General features: G+C 47.1%; 1 protein-coding gene across 6 annotated transcripts in view; it reads left to right on the forward strand.

Moving 5' to 3' along the window:
• Positions 1–20679, forward strand: part of TANC2 (tetratricopeptide repeat, ankyrin repeat and coiled-coil containing 2) — a 173931-nt gene that overhangs the window by 45636 nt on the left and 107616 nt on the right. For 2 of the 6 annotated variants that reach the window (XM_027902017.1, XM_027902018.1), the window contains exons 3-4: positions 952–1023; positions 5218–5397. In XM_027902017.1, the coding sequence (XP_027757818.1) occupies positions 952–1023; positions 5218–5397 (252 nt within the window). Of the gene's footprint in view, positions 1–951; positions 1024–5217; positions 5398–11752; positions 11933–20679 lie in introns of those variants that run through there. The other 4 variants (XM_027902020.1, XM_027902019.1, XM_027902021.1 and 1 more) reach the window with 4 other exon arrangements.

A 20679-nucleotide genomic window follows, 5' to 3' on the forward strand; every position in this document is an offset into this window, starting at 1 on the left:
TAACTCCTTTAGAGATATCCAGAGTTATAAATATATCAGAGTGCAGCTGCTTTTAGTAGCATCAAAAAGCTTCGATGCTAAACCCGACTATTGAGGTTTTAAGCAGCTGTTTAAGAATTCAAAACTTACTTTTAAAGATTCTGAAAGCTTTCCCCTGCCATAAGGGATAAGAACCACTGGAAATAACATCCTGCACTTGAAACCCCTGGCTTTGCTGTTTCCCCAGTGAGCAGAGCTGGGCTTCTTTGTGCTCCCAGCTGCCAGAAATCCCGTGTACTCGAGCATCTGTATTGATGGGTGAATCTATTGTTTCTAATCTGGTCAGTTGATCAATGAAGAGCAGCCTGTAATTAATTGTATAATATTGTACCCAACGTCCCACTCTGCATTTCTCCAGATGGGTTTGGGATTTGTGAGCTGTGGCTGCTTTCCTAAAGAGTTTCAAGAGGATGTAACGAGAGGCTCTGTTCTTCCCAGCCTTCCCAGCTTTTAGCTGACAAATAATTTTGGAGGGACACACTTTCAAATTTCATAGTTCCGTTTTTTTTTTCCCTCCCCTCCTGGAGCTCTTTATTCCAATGCTCAATATTTTTATATTTTGAGATAATAATAACGGTCCAAAGTGGAGGAACTCGCTGAAGATGCACAGTTTTCGTTGAAGATGCACAATTTGGTTCCTATTTCATTCAAATGTCTTGGGGGGGGTCAGTAGGAGCAATTAAAATCCTCCTGCTACCCCGAGGACCTCACGGATTCCATGTGCAGTGAGCTGGGGAGAAGCTGGAAGGAGCAGCAGTCAGGCAGTGGTGTTTCCCCACATTCAACCTGCCAAGAGGGACCTTTCTGTCCTGCCCTTCTCCCGAGATTAGGTGATGGGACTCAAGGAAAAGTTGCATCTGCCTGACCTGTCCACTATGATGTTCTACTTGTGCTGTTTTGGTTCTCATGCAGATGGAGGGAACGAGGAGCCACCAGACCGAAGACAGGCAAGTGTAGACTCCCGTCAGAGCCGAGCTGGGCAAGGTAAAACCTGAGTGTTGTTCTGCCTCTCGGGGGAACTCGTCTCGTGTGTTCACCTTCGGTACCTCCCACGTGTCATGTTTCTCGTCCAAACTGTGTGGTCTGAAGGACTTTGTGCCCGTGGTTGTTGCCCGCAGACGTGCTGAGGTGCCCCCAAAAACAGACGGCGTGTGTGAGATTGAGGGAGTTTATCCGAATTCCTGGCCCAGCAGGGGGTGGACCTGCAGAGCACGGTGTCTCCGTATTTCACCCGGAGGGACCACAGGAGCTCGTGGTGCTGGGGTTCTTCAGCTCGTGGCAGCCCCAACCAACGCTTGGTTTCCAAGTTTCCACTTGCTTTTCCCCCCTGATGGCAGAGTTGGGAGCCCGACAGGTTCTCCATAACCAGGTTATCCCTCTCCAAACCCCAGGATGGGGTGGAGAAGGACCCATGTGTACCTACCTGTTGGCTGAACAACCTCGTGTTTCCTCTTCAGCTTTGGTTTCCTTCATCCTGCAGGAACAGGGCAAAAGGTCTGAGGAAGACAGTACTAAAAATAGGTTTTATATTACTAAAATAACAGTTGTACAAACTCTTTGTTGAGCATCCATCATTCAGAGTAGGTTTGGTGGTTAGCAGCACGCAAAGCCGTGTAATGGGGATTTCTGTCCCTGACAGCACCAGCTCTTAGATCTCTGCTGGCTTAGGTGTCCTTTGAAACAGCTTTACTTAGTTTTAAGCGTTTTCTCATTTGTGAGGATCGTGCAAATGCTGTATTTTCACACAGCTTTGAGACTGAGCAGCATTTTTGGGAAGCAGGGCTCTAGTAGGTGCTTACGTGCATTGACTCATTTTCTCTTTGGGATTGCAGCGATAATTTTCCTTTCATTTAGGTTCGAGCCTGTTGTTGTCATGGTGTCCTAATGACTTATTATGGAAGCCTTTTCTCCAGAGCACTGTTCTTTTCTGGCAGTATTCCAGCAGTGCCTGGGTGAAATGACTGAGTGGAAGCTCCGACCAGAACCGGGAGTTAAAACCCCCAAGCCCTGCGAAGTGTCAGCTGCTCTGCTCACATAGGGCCTTTTAATTACTGCTTTTAAATTTCTTATTTTAAACTTCCTCCTTTTAAAATAGAGTGAAAAATAAAATCAGGAAGGAGCCAGGGAATTTGCAGCTGCTCCTACACCCCGTGGCCGCTTGCGTACAAGGAGCTGTGTTTCAGGGTGCAGAATGAACCCTGATATTGCTCTTCCCCAGGTTTTCTGAGCTCAGATAAAGCTGCTGTTGTGTTACTGGTGGAGGCTGAGCCTCACAGGGCCCCCTGTGATGTCCTTCCCTGTGTCTGGCCCATGTGGTTTCTCGTTACAGGGTAGAGCAGTCGAGTTGCTGCTGGGAGCCACCTCCAACACTCCTTGCCCACACCCTGCTCTCTCAGGTTCCCTTTCAGCCTGGATATTCAGGATCTTCTCTGCTCTGGGAAAGGGGGTGGGTTTGGGCAGAGGACGTGGGGATTTGTTGCAAATCCTTGTCCAGGAATCACCAAACCTGTTCCTGTTGAGTGGGTCAAGGAACTGCAGTAACTAGCAAGAAGTGTCACCATAAGAGGGGAAAAAAAGGGGAAAAGGGTCAAAAAAGCTTCCAACTTCTTGGAGAAACGAGCTTCTGAGCTGCATGTTTCCCTTTGGATCAGTGGGGGCAGTTGTAGATGCAGACTTTCTGCAGTGTAATATTGTCTTTAACTTTGCCCTGCTCTGTCCCCATCACTGTCTGCACATGTTAATGGGTATTTTTCAGGCTGGTGGGTTAAGGGGGTTTATTATCCTTGGATAAAGCATCCAGCTGAAATGGGGCAGTTGTCTTCTTGCTCTTCCACGTTTGCCATGTGATGCTCCATTGTCACAGTGTCTGCAAAGCTTCGTTGGCAGGACAAGAGGAAACAGCCTCGAGTTGTGCCAGGAGAGGTTTAGGATGGATATTAAGAACATTTTTCTCCTGGAAAGGGTTGTCCAGCCCTGGCACAGGCTGCTCAGGGGAGTGGTCGAGTCACCATCCCTGGAAGTGTTTGAAAAATGTGTGGATGTGGCACTTGACATGGTTTTGTGGTGAACATGACGATGGTGCTGGTGGATGGTTGGACTTGATGGTCTTAAAGGTCTTTTCCAACCTGGACAATTCTGTGATTATCTTGTAAAACTCCAAGAAATAGTTAATTAGTTCAAATATGCACTTTGCATTCTATTTAAGTATATTCTGTAGGCAAACTGCCCAAGTTCCAGTTCAGCCATGAATGATCCCTGATTCCAGGGTTTGATAAACCCAGTGTTCTTCCTTACCAGAACAAATTTCAGACTGTTTCAGTGACTTTGTGTGTGTGTTCCTTTACTCTGCCGAGGGGCAGAGAGAAATTTTGGACATCTGTGGAATGAAGGTGGTAACCTTGTGGGAGTTTTGCCAGTTCGCTGTTCTGTTGCGAAGCATTTGAATTTTAAGAGGGAAAATGCTACTGATAACTTTACCAATAGCTACTTTATTTCTGTATAAAATACTGCCCCTGATTTTAGGCAGATTGATGAAAGACACTGGGAGCTTACACCATGATATCCAGTGAAACACACGTGGACTCAGAGGTCTTTCCTAGACCTTAAGCTGCAGGAGATGCCCCTGGTTTATTGTTCCCTAAAATCTAGCCTGAGGCAATTCAAACTGTTTTTAAGAATCAAAATCAGTGGTGGCAATTTTTTTTTTCGTTCCTGGTGCCAAATGCACTTTGAACAAAGCCGTTGTTGGCTGGTTTTGTTGGCGCCAGTTTTGGCAGCAGTGCTGGTTTGTCTTCCCTGGAGCCCCCAGGGAGCCCGACCGGGCTGGCAGAGTCAGCAGCAGGTTCAGCTCGTGATATCTGGGAGGGTTCAGAGAGCAGAGAGTTGTGTTTGGAGCTGTCAAAACCAGTGTGTGTGTGTGTGTGTGTGTGTGTGTGTGTGAAGGGTGTTAGTGCTTGTTTGGGTTTCCTGTAAAGAATGGTACAAAACCGCCGAGAGATGTTCCTGAAAGTTGGCATCTGGAATGGATGGATGGATGTCAGCCACGGGTGCTTCAACCTCCTAGAACCCTTCAGGAACCAGTCCAAGATTTCTGGCAGTTACTTCCATATGGGTTTTTCCCAACAATATGTCAGGTTGTTCACGTTGTCCTTTGGATTTCGGGAATACAGCGAGTTCATTGTCTCCTCTGGAGTACCACGTGTTCGAGGCACTGCCCTTTTGTCTTCCCCCCACTTTTGTCTGTCTCCTCCTCTGTCCAGCAGTTGCATTTTCTCTTGTGAACATATTCTCACAAGCCATTGAGAACAGCACAGTTATCCAGTGGAAATCCAATAAGGAATGTCTTTGTGGAGGGAAAACTTCGGCAGGCGCTTAAAAGCCAAAATCCGTCTCGTAACGCTGTGGCAGAAATGTGGCTTTCTCATATTATTAGTAATGAAATATTCATGTTAATAGTTTCAAGTTGGTTTTGCAGATGAATTATTAGTAGTCTGGGTTAGGTTGTTCATCTTACTGATGAGAGGTGGAGATCCAGGTGTCCTTGACCCCGAGCTTTCCGTGTCTGCAGCTAATGGGAGGAACCTTCTGGCTCCTGACTCTTGCTGATCTGGAGCACCTGCCCTTCATTTGTCATTAATATTGATTGCACCAATTAGCAAAATGTGCTTTTATTGTTCTATCTCCACTTGTTTTCATGTTATTTTGTGTCTTACATGTGGATCTTCAGTGTTGCGACCCCCACACGGGCTTTGTGTGTCTCTGGGGAGAGTTGGAGCTGGTGCTTGTTATTGGAGGCTTTTGTCCTTTCATTTTATTTGGGGGTTGGGATTTTTTGAGGGCTGAAGGTCCACATTTTGAAATTCAATTCAACTGGAAGAGTTTTTTATTAGAAACCCCCAATCTAAAAGCCGTCAGTTTGGTGTTGATCGCTGTGTTTGAAAACCGGCGACTCTCAAGACTCTGACAGACAAATTAAGAATCCTGAAAGAAATTCTTCATGGTTCTGGTGTTCATCTCGTAGAGAGGGCTTCTGAGATGCTGTCCCAAAGCATAATTTCTTTAAGGGAAGTGTCAGGGCTGGTCAAGAGGAACACAGGAAAGCAGCCAGTGAGGTGACAAAGCAGGATCCTCTCCCTTGGTTTCTAACCAGTTCATTTGGGTTTTTCCTCTCCCCACCAGGCACCTCCACAGAGAACGACTGTGCTTTTGAACCTGACTACGCTATTCCTCCTCTCCCAGTGACCGAAGGTATGCAGCACATTCGGATTATGGAGGGCATGTCCCGCTCCCTTCCATCCTCCCCCTTACTCACACATCAGTCTATCAGTGTTCGGCTCCAACCTGTGAAGAAGTTAACTGGTAAGGACTTTAATAAACTTCACTGGGGCTTTTAAAGGTCCATTGGTGCAAAAAATCTGTAAGAAAGAGGCTTCTGTGTCCAAGTCATTCCCTTGTTTGTTAAAGCAGCCTGCTTTGGCCAAACGCAGGGATGGATTGGATTTCGTGCCCACAGAGAAATCTTTCTATCTGAAAAAAGATCTCTCTGGTTTACAAATGTTCTCTAGTTTTTGAGAAATTTCTGGCAGAGTGTGTTTTGGTTCAGCTTTGTGTTGTGGTTTTTGTAACACTTCCACTGTGCAGTAATTTCAAAGAACTTGATGCTTTAAATTTTGAATGCCAAGAGAACAGCAGAGAAATGATAAACTTCTACAGCAAAGTGATTTTTTTTTTTTTGTAATTCATGCAATATTTTGAAACTGTTTTGTTTATCTGATTTGCTGGGATTGTGGTTTGAACACAATGGTGTTTGAGATGGTGAAGTAGTTGGATTTTCAAAAGCACTTGGAGTGCAACATCCATATAAAAGCCTGAAAAAAAAGTGTTTCTGCTGGTGACAGTTTGAAAAACTTGTGTCTTGCCTAAAATCTGACCCCACTCTGTGCCCACCTTTAAGAAAAAGCAGCCATTGTCCTGTGCTTGTACTGAGGGAAACCTCCAAAAAGCATTTTTCCTGTATATAGTCTGACCCACAGGGCAGCTCTGATACACTTGGTGCCTTTCGTTTCCCCTGCCTGCTGCTGAAAGGAGAAATTGAGAACAAGAGGGAGAGATTCTGAATTGTGGCAGAGTCACAATTCCATGATTGGGCAGGGCTGCTCTTTGGAGCATCCCAGTAGTTCCTCCAAAGACCTGGAATTCCAGCAGTGGCTTTTGCAGGTGGTAAATTCGAGGAGAGGGATGAGGATTCCTGCAAAGCCCAGGGGTTGGGCAGCTCACTGGAGCCTGTGCTCACCCTCACATAGGGTGGGCTAGAGCTGCAGGTGTTCACCTGGTGAAACATTCCTCTCTCAGTGTGATCTGGACGTGATATGCTGTGAAATGCAGACCTGGAAAGGTTGGGTACAAACCAGGATGGTGTCAGTGAAATGCTGATAATTGTTATTGCACAAGAAGCAAGAGAAGAAAAGTGCAGGCTCACAGATGTGTTCAGAGGTCCATTTTGGGGTCACACACAGAACTCCATTGGAAATGGGTTGGGAAGGTGACTACATCTGTCCTCTGCTTGCCTACTTTCCCTTTTCCATCTGTTTGAGATCTCCTGTTCCAGCTGGACCCAGGCCCATGTCCCAACCCCTGCTCATGCTCTGCACGTCCCTGTCTCGATGGCTCCGGCAGAGCTCCCGATACACTTTGAATTCAGGGTGTGTTTCCTTGCATTGATGGAGTAGATTTTTAAAATTATTAGTTTAATTTACTGTTGGTACTGTAAAAGGAAGGAGTTTTTTTTCCACCCTCCTGCAGTTGTGATAGGAATTTGTTTGCTCTCATAGGGTGACGTGGAAAGGAGCGGGGAAAGCGGCGCTTCTACTCTTTGTTATTCAGAGTATTTGTCACGTTTTCTCAACTATTCCTTATTGTCTGGCTCTTGTTTACTACTAATCTGAGAGATTTAGAAAGGAAAAATAGCCCTCAGCAGCAGAAATATTCATAGAATATCCTGGGTTTTAAAGGACCCACAATGGATCACTGATCCAACCCCTGGCCCTGCCCAGACACCCCAACAATCCCCCCCTGTCCCTCAGAGCGTTGTCCAAACCCTCCTGCAGCTCTGGCAGCCTTGGGGCTGTGCCCACTGCCCTGGGGAGCCTGTTCAGTGCCAACCACCCTCTGGGGGAAGAACCTTTCCCCGAGATCCAACCTGACCCTCCCCTGACACAGCTCCAGCCATTCCCTTGGATGAGATGGCTGGGGAATGACATTTCTCAACAGATAAAAAGTTGGGGGTTTATTTTTTGCTAGGGGACTTTGACTGCCAGTTTATAAAGACCCTCATCAGTTCTATTGATCAGTAAACGAGCATGATCGAAAACATAAAGAAAATTTGGAGTTAATATTGGATTTGTGAAGACGACTTCACAGCTTGAGCTATTTTTTGATGTGTTTCTCCCCAGTTTCACCCCATAACCCTCCCTGATTTTACAGCAGCCTGGGAAATGCTATCACAGCACACTCCAAACCTGGCAGAACTGATAAGCAACTTGATTCAAAAATCTTCATGTGACTGTGGGAGCTTTCAGACGAAAATAAGGCACCAGGAGCTGAACGGTGAATGCACAGAGAGGTTCCACCCGGGCTCACTGGCTGTGAGGATCCTTGTGGGTCCCTTCCAACTCCGGATATTCCGTGTTTCTATGATTTCTCTGGTGGTTTCCTCCTCTCCTGTGCCTCGTTCTGCTCTCCAGTGGTTAATCCTACACAATAAGAGCAGTGATTTCTGCTGGAGGAGGGATGAGGGTGATTCTGGGAGACTGAAATTACAAAGAGAGGCTTTTGTCTGCCTGACAGTTGCCACATGGATTTTTCAAAGGGACCTTCAGAGCATGGAAAATTGTTGAAAAATTATCCAATTGTAGGGGCTTTTCATGCTGTTTGCTCCTTCCAGACATTCGTGTGGGACTACCCCATTCCTGTCATAATTCCTTATCTCAGAGGGGCTGGAGAGAGGATGGGACTGTTTGCTACATAAAAATCTTCATTGTCTCTTGTATTTAATTTTTTTTTCCTAAAGCTTTAATTCCTGAGACCATTTACCAGATATTTGCAGCAGCCTGACTGTATCTGATGGGGATCCAGGGAAACCAGACAGGGTCTCTTCCTCAGGAACTGTAGTGGCAGGATAAAGGGGAATGAGTTAACACTGGAATAGGGTAAATTTAGGTTAGATATAAGAAAGAAATTGTTCTCTATGAGAGTGGGGAGGCCCTGGCACAGGTTGCCCAGAGAAGCTGTGGCTACCCCTGGATCCCTGGAAGTGTCCAAGGTCAGGTTGGAGCAACCTGGGCTGGTGGAAGGTGTCCCTGCCTGTGGCAGGGAGTGGAATGAGATGATCTTTAAGGTCCCTTCCAACTCTAATCATTCCATGATTCTGTGATAATATAAACTTTTAAAGTTCTTAACCTGGCTGATTGGTAACCAAGTCAGCTTTTCATCCACAGAAAAGTTTAAAAGTCTGTTTTTGGTAAAAACCCCCAGGAACACATTCCAGGGGGTGTTGGTTTTCTGTCCAGAGGATCTGAGGTCATTCACTTGTTGGTATCTGGGTTTGCTGGGTATGGAGACTTGGCTGGATTCAGAGGGTGATAAATATTCCATGTGGATGCAATTTCCACTCTGCTGAATAGTCTGGTGATTAAGAAAACTAAGGTCATTGTGGCTCTGAGGGGTGAAGTAACAGTCAGCATAAGTAATCAGCTCTCCCCTCCTGCCTGTGTCACCTCTTGTTTAGCACTGGCTGAGAACATATTTAAAATCAGCACATTTAACCTCAATTTATGTTGTTTAATATATTTTTTTTTTTTACAACGGTGGCTTTATTAGCAAGTGTAATGTGAAAAATACATAATAAAAAGAAAGCAAAACCTCCCAGCCCAGGATAAGTAAGTGAAGACACCATTTTGTTTTGTGTGTGGAATGAAATTAGCACTTAAAAGTCGCCGTGTTTGTTGCACAGGGAGCGACTGCTGTCGAAACAATGGGGTTAAATATTCTGCCACACATGAAAAGTGTGTTATATTTCTCCCTCAAAGCCAGGGCTGCCCTGAAAATAATGCTGTATACCTGCCTTGAGGACAGCATTGCTTTCCAGGAGGGTGCTTGGGGATGAATGTCTCTCAGGTTCTTTCACGAATAAAAATACTCCTTAGTTAGGTTAATAAATGAGATATTGGGGCTGAAAAAAAAATCCCAGCTCCCGATGGTTTCTTCCATTCCTGTGGAACCCAGCACGTGCAGAGGGTTCACACAAAGCCCTGTGCCGCACCCCACTCCTCCTCCTCCTCCGTTCATTTACATATTGCACATTTATATGCGCAGGGATAATTTTATTCATCGCTGTGCTTGGCTCTTGCTATTTTTTTTCCCCCCCCTCCCCTTGAATGACAGATTGCAAGCGTTAGGATTCTCTTAGAAAGAGCACGTGTGTGCTCAGAGGGAGGAGGTGGGGGGGGGGGGGGGATATTAGCAGGAAATTTAGGGAAGAAACGGTGTTTTTCTAAGGAAAACCTGGCCTAGATGCTTCGGTTTGGATTCTCAGAGGCCTCATCCCTCCTGGATCCGCTGTGAATTAGATGCTTCTTGTGAATTAGTGTCTTCAAAGGCATGGGCCCAGGGAAGTGGTTTCATGGCAAACCCTCTGCTTTGAGAACGTTCCTCCCTTGTGCTTTGGGAATCTGGGAAGTTTGTTCCCTGAGAAGAAACTTCACAGGAGTGAGTGGGAATATTCCTAGGTGTGTTCAGGCAGTCAACAGCAGCCTCTTTGCTGAAGAAAATGTGTGTATTCTTTCACTAGATCCTTCAGAGTAGAGCAGGATGGGGGACTTGCTCTTCCCAGTGACAGCAGTAAGGACCCACAACATCCCCTGTGCCACCATCACCCCTGTGGTTTGTAGTGCTGGGATCTTGTCACCTCCCCATCCCTCCTGGGGATACCCTTCCATCAGGAGTAGCCATGAGGATTGTCCCATCTCCCTTCTCTGTGTCTTCAGCAAATTGTTAAATATTCTCCATGCTAATCATAACTGTGGGATTAAAAAGCTGAGCTCTCTCTACTTAAAAACTTTAATTGTTTCTTGTTTAGTGCTGACAAGCCCAGATTAATGATTGCAGCCCCCGGGACCACTTGTTCTCTCTCTCCAGAGTGATGCACCAGCTCGGCTGGGTGGGAGCGTGAGAGATGATGAGGCACAGCTTCAGGGGTGGGAGTGTTTTTTGGGGGGAAACCAGCTGGGCTGGCACATGTGGGAAGCAGTGGAGTCACCGCTCCTGGAAGCGTTCAAAAGACGCGTGGATGTGGCACTTGAGGACATGGTTTAGTGTCGGAACGTGACGGTGGTGCTGGGCTGATGGTTGGATTTCGTGCTCTTAAAGGTCTTTTCCAACCTTAATGATGATTCTGCCGTGTGAGGGTGGGCAGGCCCTGGCACAGGTTGCCCAGAGAAACTGTGGCTGCCCCTGAATCCCTGGAAGTGTCCAAAGCCAGGTTGGACGGGGCTTGGAGCAACCTGGGCTAGAGGGAGGTTTCCCTGCCCATGGCAGGGGGTGGGATTGGATGATTTAAGGTCCCTTCCAACCCAAACCAGTCTGAGTTTCTTTACTGTTCAAGTAAAACAGAGTCACCAGTGAGAACGATTTTTAAATGTTAAGGTTTCAGTTGCTGAGCCCAGACTCCAGAACTGCAGTCTGTGTTGGTGTTTGATCCTCTCGATCCCAGTGCACTGTCTCTTTGAGCACGTGTCAAGTGAAAAGCTGATGGTGATTGTGGAAAATAGTGTGGTTTTCCTGCTCCTTGCTGCACGTGGAATACAAACCCTGGCCTTGCTCACAGCTTGCTCTGGCAGCTGTGTGTGAATTGGCTTTCCCTGCTCTGCTGTACCTGGAGATCCTTTGTGGGCACCACCAGCCTTCCTTGCCCAGCAGCAGTTGGGTTAGAGGTTAATTTGGGGACGTTTTTCCGGTCCCTGGGAGCGGTGGCAGCATCTGTGTTGGTGGCAGTGCCACTCAGGCTCTCAGCCACCTGATGGTGCTGCAGTTTGGCTCATCTCAGCCTCGCTCTGTGTGGGCAGAGCTCCTCACCTGTGTGGGTCTGGGAGGGCTCGGTGGTACCCACGTTATCGCAGACGTTCATTTGGGTCATTATTATCATCATCTGGCCACTTCCCTTAATTGATAAATTGAATTATTTCAGTTCCAGTTACTTGAACGTGCTGCAAAATCATGTTGTTTCGTCGTGGTTTGGCACAGCTCTCCCAGTGCAGATGTGTCCAGGTTGGACACGACCGTGTGCTGGGAGCTCTGTGCCCATTCCTTCCGTGTGAACAATGAAACCTGTGCCCACCAAGAAGGGGCTGCTGCAGCTTTAAAGCATCCAAGGGCTTAGAGCCTTTTAGTATAAATTGTTCCCAGAATCCATGTCACAACTCCTTATATGGTGCTGCTTTTTTTCCCCCTTAGTTGCCATGCCAACAGCAGCACTGCACCATTCATCAGCTCCGGTCCTGGGCTGCATCGCCAGCCCCCACCGGCTTACTCCGAAATGTTCGGGAGAGCATCCCTGAACCACTCACTCCTGCCTCCTGCTCCTTTATTTCCCTTCTCCTTCATCACTTGGCTCTAGGGGGAAAAAAAAAAAAAAGAGCAAATTAAAGCTGCGCCACAGAAAGAAACCGTAGAAATCCTTCGCTTTGCCCCCCAAGGGAGGCGTGAAGGCTGCGTTCGCTGCAGCGTTCCGGAAGGAATTCAAGCAGCTCGGGGAGGGGGGACTTGGCGAAGAGGGGAAGGCTCTGTGTGGTGGCCACGAGCTTCTCCAGAATCCTTCTGGCCCCCAGAAGATGCGGAGGTGACGCTCGGAGGGGCGGCGGGCGCCCGCAGGGAGCCGGCGGTCGCGCTTTTGGGAGCGGAGCTTGACATCAGCGGCGGGAGGTGTCACCTGTAACATCATCCTGACGTGGGGAGCAAGCAGGATGGAGCCGGCGCCGGGGAGAGGGGGGCACCAGAGGAGGATCCAGGCTGGAGCGCTGCTCTCCAGGCACTGGGATCCCTGAATTCCCAGCCTGGCCGACTCCGCTTGCCGGGCTGCACGCGCAGGGGATGGGGGAGAGCAGACAAAGCCCTGTGAGTATTTGGCCACTTTTGTGGTGCCCTGGACTTTGGAGTGGGATTGTGTTTGGCGTTCCTTCGGCCTCCTCTGGCTGCAGGAAATCGAATGTGCGATGAGGGATTCTGGAGCTCCTGCTTGGCAAGGAAGCCATTACTAGGAGGGATTTGGTGTCAGGAAGGGGTGATGCTGCTGCTGGTTATTTGCCTTGTTAGTTGTTGTTGTTGTTGTTGTTGCAATAGTTTTACATAATCTGAGTTTGTCACCTCCTCGCTTGGGGTGCGTGCAGAATTTCTCCCACGAAGCAAAATGAATGTGCAGTGAAAAAAAAAATTCCATTTCTCAGCATTTGATGGAGTGGATCTGCTGGGGGAGTGAGTTGAAAATGCTACAGATACCAAGTGGTTTGTTTTTAAGATGTTAGAACAATAGGATTGAGATAAGGTTTTCCTTCTCTGTTCCAACATGACCACAAATGAGATCTGAATGGATTATAAAACCCCCATGTGCTGAGAGAGGGGGAGATATTTGCTTTTCACGAAAAAGAGTGAGGGTTTTAATTCAGTGCTGCTCGAAACACAAATAAATAATCAATAGCTATCAAGGTGTGATTTGAGGAGAAGCTGTCGAAGTGCCTGGTGCTCGTGCTGCAGCTAATTCTTGTGCTTAAAATTGTTGGTGGCGGGACAGCTTTTGCCCTTTTTAAGGTATTTTTATACCATAACGTTTGCAGCGTGCTTGCATTTCTCTTTATTGAATTCTCTGTCATACTGTGGGCACGGCACTGATGTGAAATTCCTGTTTCTGTGTAGGAGTGGAGGTTGGGTGGGAGGGCCCACTCTGCATCTCGGGATGCACAGCAGAGCCAAGGGACCCACTTACCTGGAAAGTGCCCCCACATTCAGGGGGGTTTTGAGGTGCATAATGTGCTTTTTCAGGGCACAGTTCATTTTCCATTGAATTTCCCCTGTTGGCCATGCAATCTGCGGCCGTCTGGAGGTTTCACAAGTAGAGAGCTTGTATTTTATCAGTATTAATTGATTTTAAAAATGACCTGACACAACAGAGAAGCAACACTTTGTTGTGTCCTGTCTTAAACCCTTCACGTGACAAACCCCGATGCCTCAGGAGGAATTTTTTCCATGGAAAGGGCTGTCAGGCACTGGAAGGGGCTGCCCCAGGGAGGTGGTGGAGTCACATCCCTGGAGGTGTCCAGGGCAGGACTGGATGTGGCACTCAGTGCTCTGGGCTGGGGGACGAGATGGAGATTTGGCACAAGTTGATCTCCATGGTCCTGGAGGTCTTTTCCAACCTCCGAGTTTCTGGGGGATTTTGCCTCCAGCGATGAACCTGCTGGAGGAGGAGGATCCTCGTTCAAGTTACAGTAACGTGCGCTGAGTATTTTTTTTTCCCCTGGTGTGCCAGTTCTTACTATCCATTTTTGGGATCCTTCGTCCATTATTTTTGGACTTGTGATTTGTTTTGACAGGCACACACTTAAATGGAAACCAACTGGGCTTGCGGAGATGAAACAGGTGGATGAGCGTGCCCCTGTGTGCCCACAAACGCACATTTATCTTCATTAAACCAACAGAACTCTTCGTGTGAAACGGGAAAGTTTCCCACTTAAGTTTTTTGGAGCTCTGAAATTTATGCAGATAAATAGCATGTCTGTTTGTAACTTTTGGAACTCAACCAAAACCTGCTTTGAGGGGTTTTTGTTTGCTGGAGATCTGTCAAACTCGTGATGGTTTTGCATTGATTTCTGCGTAGTTTGGATGTAATTTTTATATTTTTTTGAATGAAAGCAAGGAAAAAACCGACCTATCATATTTACTGGCTTTTGAAAGACCAGTTCTAGGTTGGATTTGCCCCAGTGCTGTTTATAAGACAAACCCTATTCTGTCTTGTTTTGACACCATACTGACAGAGTAGGAATTGCAAGGGAGAGATGCAGAAAATCCCACATTTTCCCTCGGCGTTGGTGAGGTTGCTGCCTGCCCACCAGCCCTGCAGAACCTTTCGAATTTGCTCTTCCCACGGATTGTATTTATTTGCATCGAGGCTGTTGGACTGCTCAGCCTTGCAGAGGATGTGGTAAACATGTCATCACAACCCTGGAGCTGGGAAGAGGTGAGAACAGCTCTGCCTTTCACATCATGCTGGAGATGCTTTAACAAAGGAAGAACCCCCAAAGTTTCTGTGGTGCAGATAATGTTAAAAAGGCAAAAAAAACCCCAGTCGTGAACCTTTGTGGCTCTTCAGAGGCTCGGGGATAGAAATTGTCCTTATTTCACACTGGGGCTGCACAAAATGGAGCATCTGTCACGATTACACTTCTGGTGTGTGAGAATTTGAATTTTTAGACGTAGCTAAGAGGTTTCTGTAGCAGGAGGAGGTGGTGTAGGAAGCCTCCTGTGGAGTCAGATCAGGCCATCGCTCTTCCCTTGGCTACGTCTTTTCCTCCTCCTGCTCCTGGAACGTGCCCTGGGAGGTGTCCTGTGCACTTGGGAGCAGCAGAGCCTTCACAGGATTCTGTTTGGAGTAAGCCCTTGTGTCCTCCTGGGCTGCTTGCTTTCTGGGGAAAAGCCACCATCTCCTGCTTCTGTCCCAACAGGGCAGCCTGTTTCGGAAACCTCTCCCTGTGTCCTCATGGCCACGCTGGGCTGTTGGGTTGGGTCACTTGCCCAGAACTCACCATTACCTTGGCAGGAGTTGATTTTTGGTGGGATCTGCACCTGGTGGGCTCTAATCCTGCAGGAGGCCCTGGTCAGGCTCGGAGAGACTCACAGTCTCGTCACCAGCCTTGGGGTGATGCCACTCGTGAAACATTTCAGCAGCACATGAGCAGGTTTCTGGTGGGTCATTGCAGAGCCCACGTGGTGGATTCTCATCACAGATCCCTGACCAGGGCCCAAACCAGACAGGAGGTTGAGGATTGAGCTGGATCTTTGGCTCTGGACCTTTCCTTGGCACTTGGCATCCCTTTCCTTGCTCCAGGGTGGCATCCCTTGAGTAGCTGTTGGTGCTGTGTAATTCCATTCCTGGGTAAAGAGGCTACAAAAGAGATGGAGAGGGAATTTTTACAAGGCCATGACAGGACAAGGGTGAATGGCTTCAAACTGCCAGAGGGCATGGTTAGATGGCCAGAGAAGCTGTGGCTGCCCCTGGATCCCTGGAAGTGTCCAAGGCCAGGTTGGACGGGGCTTGGAGCAACCTGGGCTGGTGGGAGGTGTTGGAATGAGATGGTCTTTAAGGTCCTTCCAACCCAAGCCATCCTGGGATTCTATGATTTATTGCTGGTTTAAGTTTATTTGGAATTCTATCAAGGATGCCTTTGGCCCAGAACATCCCAGCTGTGTTTTGGATATTACCTGTGTGCCTTGTGTTGCCAGAAACCTTCACCAACAGCTCTCTTGCACCTCAAAATGTGCAGTAGTATAATCCATCCCTCCTCCATGCAGTTCATTAAGAAATAACATATTGTCTGTTACCAAAATATGGTTCTTGGTTCATTTCCAAGTACATATTGTGCGTATACATTTCCGAACAAGCTGCTTTCTTATTCCAGCATCAGCTTTTTTAACGGGCAAAATAATCCCCCTCTAAGCACCCGCTTTGTTGAGCTGCAGCTGATGGCCTGAGGTTTTTATGCTGCAGGTGGAGATGGGCATTCTTCCTGTCAACAGAGAAGAAACATCCCTCAGCTCGGCGAAATGAGAAAACAAATTAACCCAAACTGGCTTGAAATGATACTTTGACCAAAGGGAAAAAAACAAAAAATCCTCACTTCCAGTATTTATTTGGTTCAGTACCTCTGCATTTATTAAAGCAGATATTGAGGGTCCTGACATGTGCCATGTTGTGACTGTCACGGGTCTGACAGGACCCACAGGTCTGGACTGTCTGTCACAGCCTGAACCCTGATTTTGAAAGGGCTCCCATGGCTTGTTTGGAGCTCTGTGCCTGAGCACTGCAGATTGCACTGAGCCTGATGCCTCAGCAGGTGCTGCTTCAGGTCTGGATAGACAATTATTTGTCAGGATTTCTTAAACACCCCATTATAATTTCTTTTATCTTCTTCCTCTATCCACCCCACCCAAGTTAGAAAAGATGCTTTTGGAATCGAGTCCCAAACCAGCCTGGTTATCCAGGTAGGAGCCATGGCAGTGGAAAATAGAAATGTTCGGAAAGATTAGAACATTTCTGAAAACTTTTCTGATTTTTTTTTTTTAAATGTTTTGCACAAGTTAAATAAATGATGTGGTGCTGGACCTGTTGCTGGTGCTCTGGAAAACAGACAAGTTCTTGCTGCCCAGTTAATCCGAGGGCAGGTTGTGTAAGGGGATGGAGGAGCAGCAACTCCCCATCATCTTCTGGGAAAGGAGGCACTGCTGCCCTACATATGGGCTGAGCTGTAGCTTGTACCAAACTGGTTAGAGTTTTATCTTTGGACAGAAGCCATTTACGCATCTCTAAATACCTTGTTGTGTTTAGAAGTACCTTGTTCTGCTTCCCAGCTAACCCAGCCCCGCCGAGCAGGAACCACCTGAGCATTGCACGGCCCGCTTGGTTTATGCCACGGGATTAAATTCCTGCCTTCATGTTTGCATCAAAACAGGACTTAATGCACAGACAGCATTGTGTAGAGTTTGATTTCAGAAGCAGGTGGGTTTGCACTGTAAATAGTTCATTACAGGATAATCACATGTTTATGGCTGAGCTTCGGGTGAGGTTTGTTTGAGGGCTGTAGTGCCTTTTGTTTTACGGTGTCTGAGACCATACATTTGCAGCAGAGGAAACGTATTTGGCAGCTCTGGTAAAACCTGGGTTAGCAGCTGCTAATTTTAAACCCGGCATTGTTTGCTCCCAGTGACTTTAAATTTCCCCTCTTAAGCAAACAAAGGTTGTTCCTGTACCTTTGAGGTCACAGGATGTGTTGGGGTGTCACGATAGTTCACGAGGAGGTCAGGGATGTGGACTGGTCTTTATGCCCTCTGGGTTTGCTGTTTCATCCTTTCACAACATTTCTGTGATTTTTCTCCACAAATCCAACATAGGCAAACTTCATAAAGTGGGGAAGGGGAGCTGAGGGTGCTGGAAGTGCAGAGAAGAACTGAGTTGGGGTGAGAAGGTGCAGCAAAGCCTGGGGTCTCCAGCGGCTCTTAGGCTTATCCAGCGCGTTGTTCGTAGGAACAACAGTCAAATGTGAATTATATAAATTATAATATATATAAAAAATATAAATTATATATTGGGTAATGTATAAAAATATAAATATTTATAATCTAAAGATGATATATGCAAATATAAATTATAAAAATCTGAATGTTGGCGTTGGACTGAGCGTCGCTCTTGCATTGCAGGCTGACTTTTAGCTCTTTATTTCTTGCCCCTTGCTTTAGTACATAATGGAGCTGGATTCTTCTCAGGCACACAGAGGCACCTGTAGCTGCATTTTGGGAGACCAGGCAGCCACACCACGTGTGTGTGGAGATCCAGGGGTGGAAGGAGTTGGGGTCCCTTTGGTTTGGTGCCGTTTGCGGGTCGCGGGAGGTCGAAACTTGGAATTTCTACAAGGATTTTCTCAGCAGAGCTGAAGGGAGGCTTGGGAGGATACAGGTTTTATCCCTGTTATGCTTCTCTTTTTATCTTCTCAACCGTGGAAGTGAGTAGGTGTAAGTGAGAAGGTGTTTTTCGAAGGGAAGGCACCAGCTTGGTGTCGATAAATGTTCCTGGGCCTCGTTGCATTCCAGGGCTGTTGCTCCTTCAGCTTGGGAAGAGAGACAACCTGAGAGTGCTGCTTTCCCATTCACTTCAAGAACCAGCCCTGCTCCTCTGTGGGATGTCCTCACTCCCGGGATGCACATTCCTTGTAGAGATTTTGGGTGTTAAACCCCCTCGTGCTGATTGTTTTAATGAAGTCCTCCAGGCATGCCACGTGGTCCTGGCTGCTCCTCCTGCGTGGAAGGGAAGGCTGATGAGCAGTCATCACTTCTCCAAACAGACACTTCCAACAGCTCCTTTAATTTTACAAGGAAATGAAGAATTTGAAAAGCAAATCAATTACTGAAAACTAAAGGCGGCTGAATTAGCGATTTCCTGAGGTAAAACCCACCTTTTAAATGGAGCATAATGCAGGTCTTCAAGTGTTCACAAGCAAGTGCAGCTAATTCAGGCTTGTGCCTTGCCAGATAAGCAGCTGCATTTTAAGGGCAGAATATTCTGTGAGGCTCCTACCAGCAAAGAAACACGGATCCTAAATCCAGTTTCATATGAATGGAACAGTTTTGCATCTGTGTCAGTGTAATTACAGCTCTGCTGGTACCAGCTAACCCACCTAAATTAGTTTTAGCACAGAAATGAAATTACCTTCTCCAGTCACATCCCTTGCCTTTATTTTAAATGCTGTTATCAAGCAATGAATTTCTATTGGCTTGGAGCTGTGTAATCCTGGTCATAAACAGGCTTGTGGGGTGAACAGGATCCAGCCTCTCACGTGCTCCAACTTACTTGGGCTGGGAGTAGTCGGATATTTTACAGTTTACCCTCCTCTCTTTCATGGTTATGGTATCTTGGTATGATCTTAAGGCTATGGTGGGGGGAGAATGAATGAGATTTTGTTTCTGTGCAGCCCGGGCTTGCTGCTGGCCTTGGCCCCACCACTCCTGTTCCAGTTTAATTTGCCTGTATAACTCGATCCCCGCCTTTGATCGTTCTTGGCCGCTTGTAAAACACTTAGCAGCGTTCTCTCGAGTGAAGAACTCCTTTCTGCTGTTCTTCTTCGGTTCCCTTCTAAGCCTGTAGTGCAGGTTTTGATTTTTTTTCCTGCTCTGATCGCAGGGAATTCAGAGCAGCCTGGAATCAGGGGCAGGTTATTCACCTTAGAAGGGGGAGTGGGGGCTGCAGGGAAAGGGGTGGCAGAGAGGGGTTTGGTCTGTCTCTGGTGGCAACAGGTCATAAAAGCAAACTGGGACGAGGCCTGAGGAGCAGGAGGTGTTCCAGGATGCTGAGTTACCTGTCTCTGCTGGGTAACCTCTTGTCTACAACCTCCTTAACAGCGGGTGGTTATCCAAAGGAGCTCTGGGAAACTCCAGACCCTGCTCTCTCTCTGTGTGTGTGACATGTTAATAGAAGATAGATCTGAAGGGCAGAGTTAATCACTGAGTCATGGAATGGCTTGGGTTGGAAGGGACCTTAGAGAGATGATCCAGTTCCACCCCTGCCATGGGCAGGGACACCTTCCACCAGCCCAGGTTGCTCCAAGCCCCGTCCAACCCGGCCTTGGACACTTCCAGGGATCCAGGGGCAACCACAGCTGAGTTTTGGAAGTGGTTGTGTTGCACTTGCTCTGGGGGAAGAATCAGAAGTTAAATATATTTCCTCTTTTTCTCGTGCCTTGGGCTAAGTTAAGCTTTGCCAACGTTCAGTCAGGTTTCTACAGCCTGACAGGCTCAGCACAGACTGTTCTAAGAAGCCTCAAAACACCCAAATCCCGTGCTGGGGTCACTGTGGCACCAGGCGGTTTTCTCTGGGCTCTGTCTTACCATCAACTTCCTTGAGCAGAGGAAAATGCCTTTGCTTCAGTAGATAATCAATTAGGTTCTGATTTCTGCCATTAGAGTTGAAATCTGAGCGCTCTGTTTGGATAAGTTGGGCTTTATGTTCAGAAATTGGTGAAATTGGTTCTTTCTAACCCTGAATTACCAGGTTACCTGCAACCTGATTGAAGTGGCCAAGCTCTTTGCTGTTCTCTTTAGACTGAATGCCCTTTATGGTAGATCCAGGTACTTTAGGACAGTTTTCCTCATTTTTTTGTGCCACTGCAACGTTTCAGTCACTGAAATTACCAAAAGAACTTCAGGGTAGTAGGAGACTGAATGGGACTAACGAAATTCAGTGCTCGTGTTTTGTAGCCCTCTCCTCTCATCTGTATGAAATTTAACATTTAATGAAATAAAACTGTTGGGAAAAGGGATGTGAGGGGCTGAGGAACGTTTTCCCCTCCAGCTCTACCCTGTTTCTGCCACGTGGGAGCATTTTTGGGGGTATTTGAGCAGATCTTACGTAGGCTTAAAATTTTCGTGACGTGGTTTTTGTCCTGTAGTTCCCAAGTCTGCAGTCACTGTTTTGTTTTCTTCGGTACAAAGTCTGAAACTTGAAAAGGAAAACCGACTGCAACAGAAATTTATGGAAAATATCAGGGGGGGATTGCTTGTTTTCATAACAAGATGACATAGAGAACTGGAGCAAGTGGTGCTGCCTCCCTTTCTCCTCTTTCATCCTCCTCCTCCTCTCATGCTCAGGTTTCCACCTTGAGTCACAAGATGAGGAATTTCTACTAAAAAAGGCAATTTTAAAAGGCTTCAGAAGATGCTGAAAAGAAGAATTTTGGATGGGCAATGACATGGGGAAGTGTACACCGTGCCTCAGCTCCGAGGAGTCAAAAGCCACTTGACAGGTTTGGATGGGAAGATGAAAGCCCCATC

The sequence above is a fragment of the Empidonax traillii genome, unplaced genomic scaffold (assembly GCF_003031625.1).
Source record: "Empidonax traillii isolate 1590-97213 ecotype Southwest subspecies unplaced genomic scaffold, ASM303162v1 scaffold832:size729604, whole genome shotgun sequence".
Taxonomy (NCBI): domain Eukaryota; kingdom Metazoa; phylum Chordata; class Aves; order Passeriformes; family Tyrannidae; genus Empidonax; species Empidonax traillii.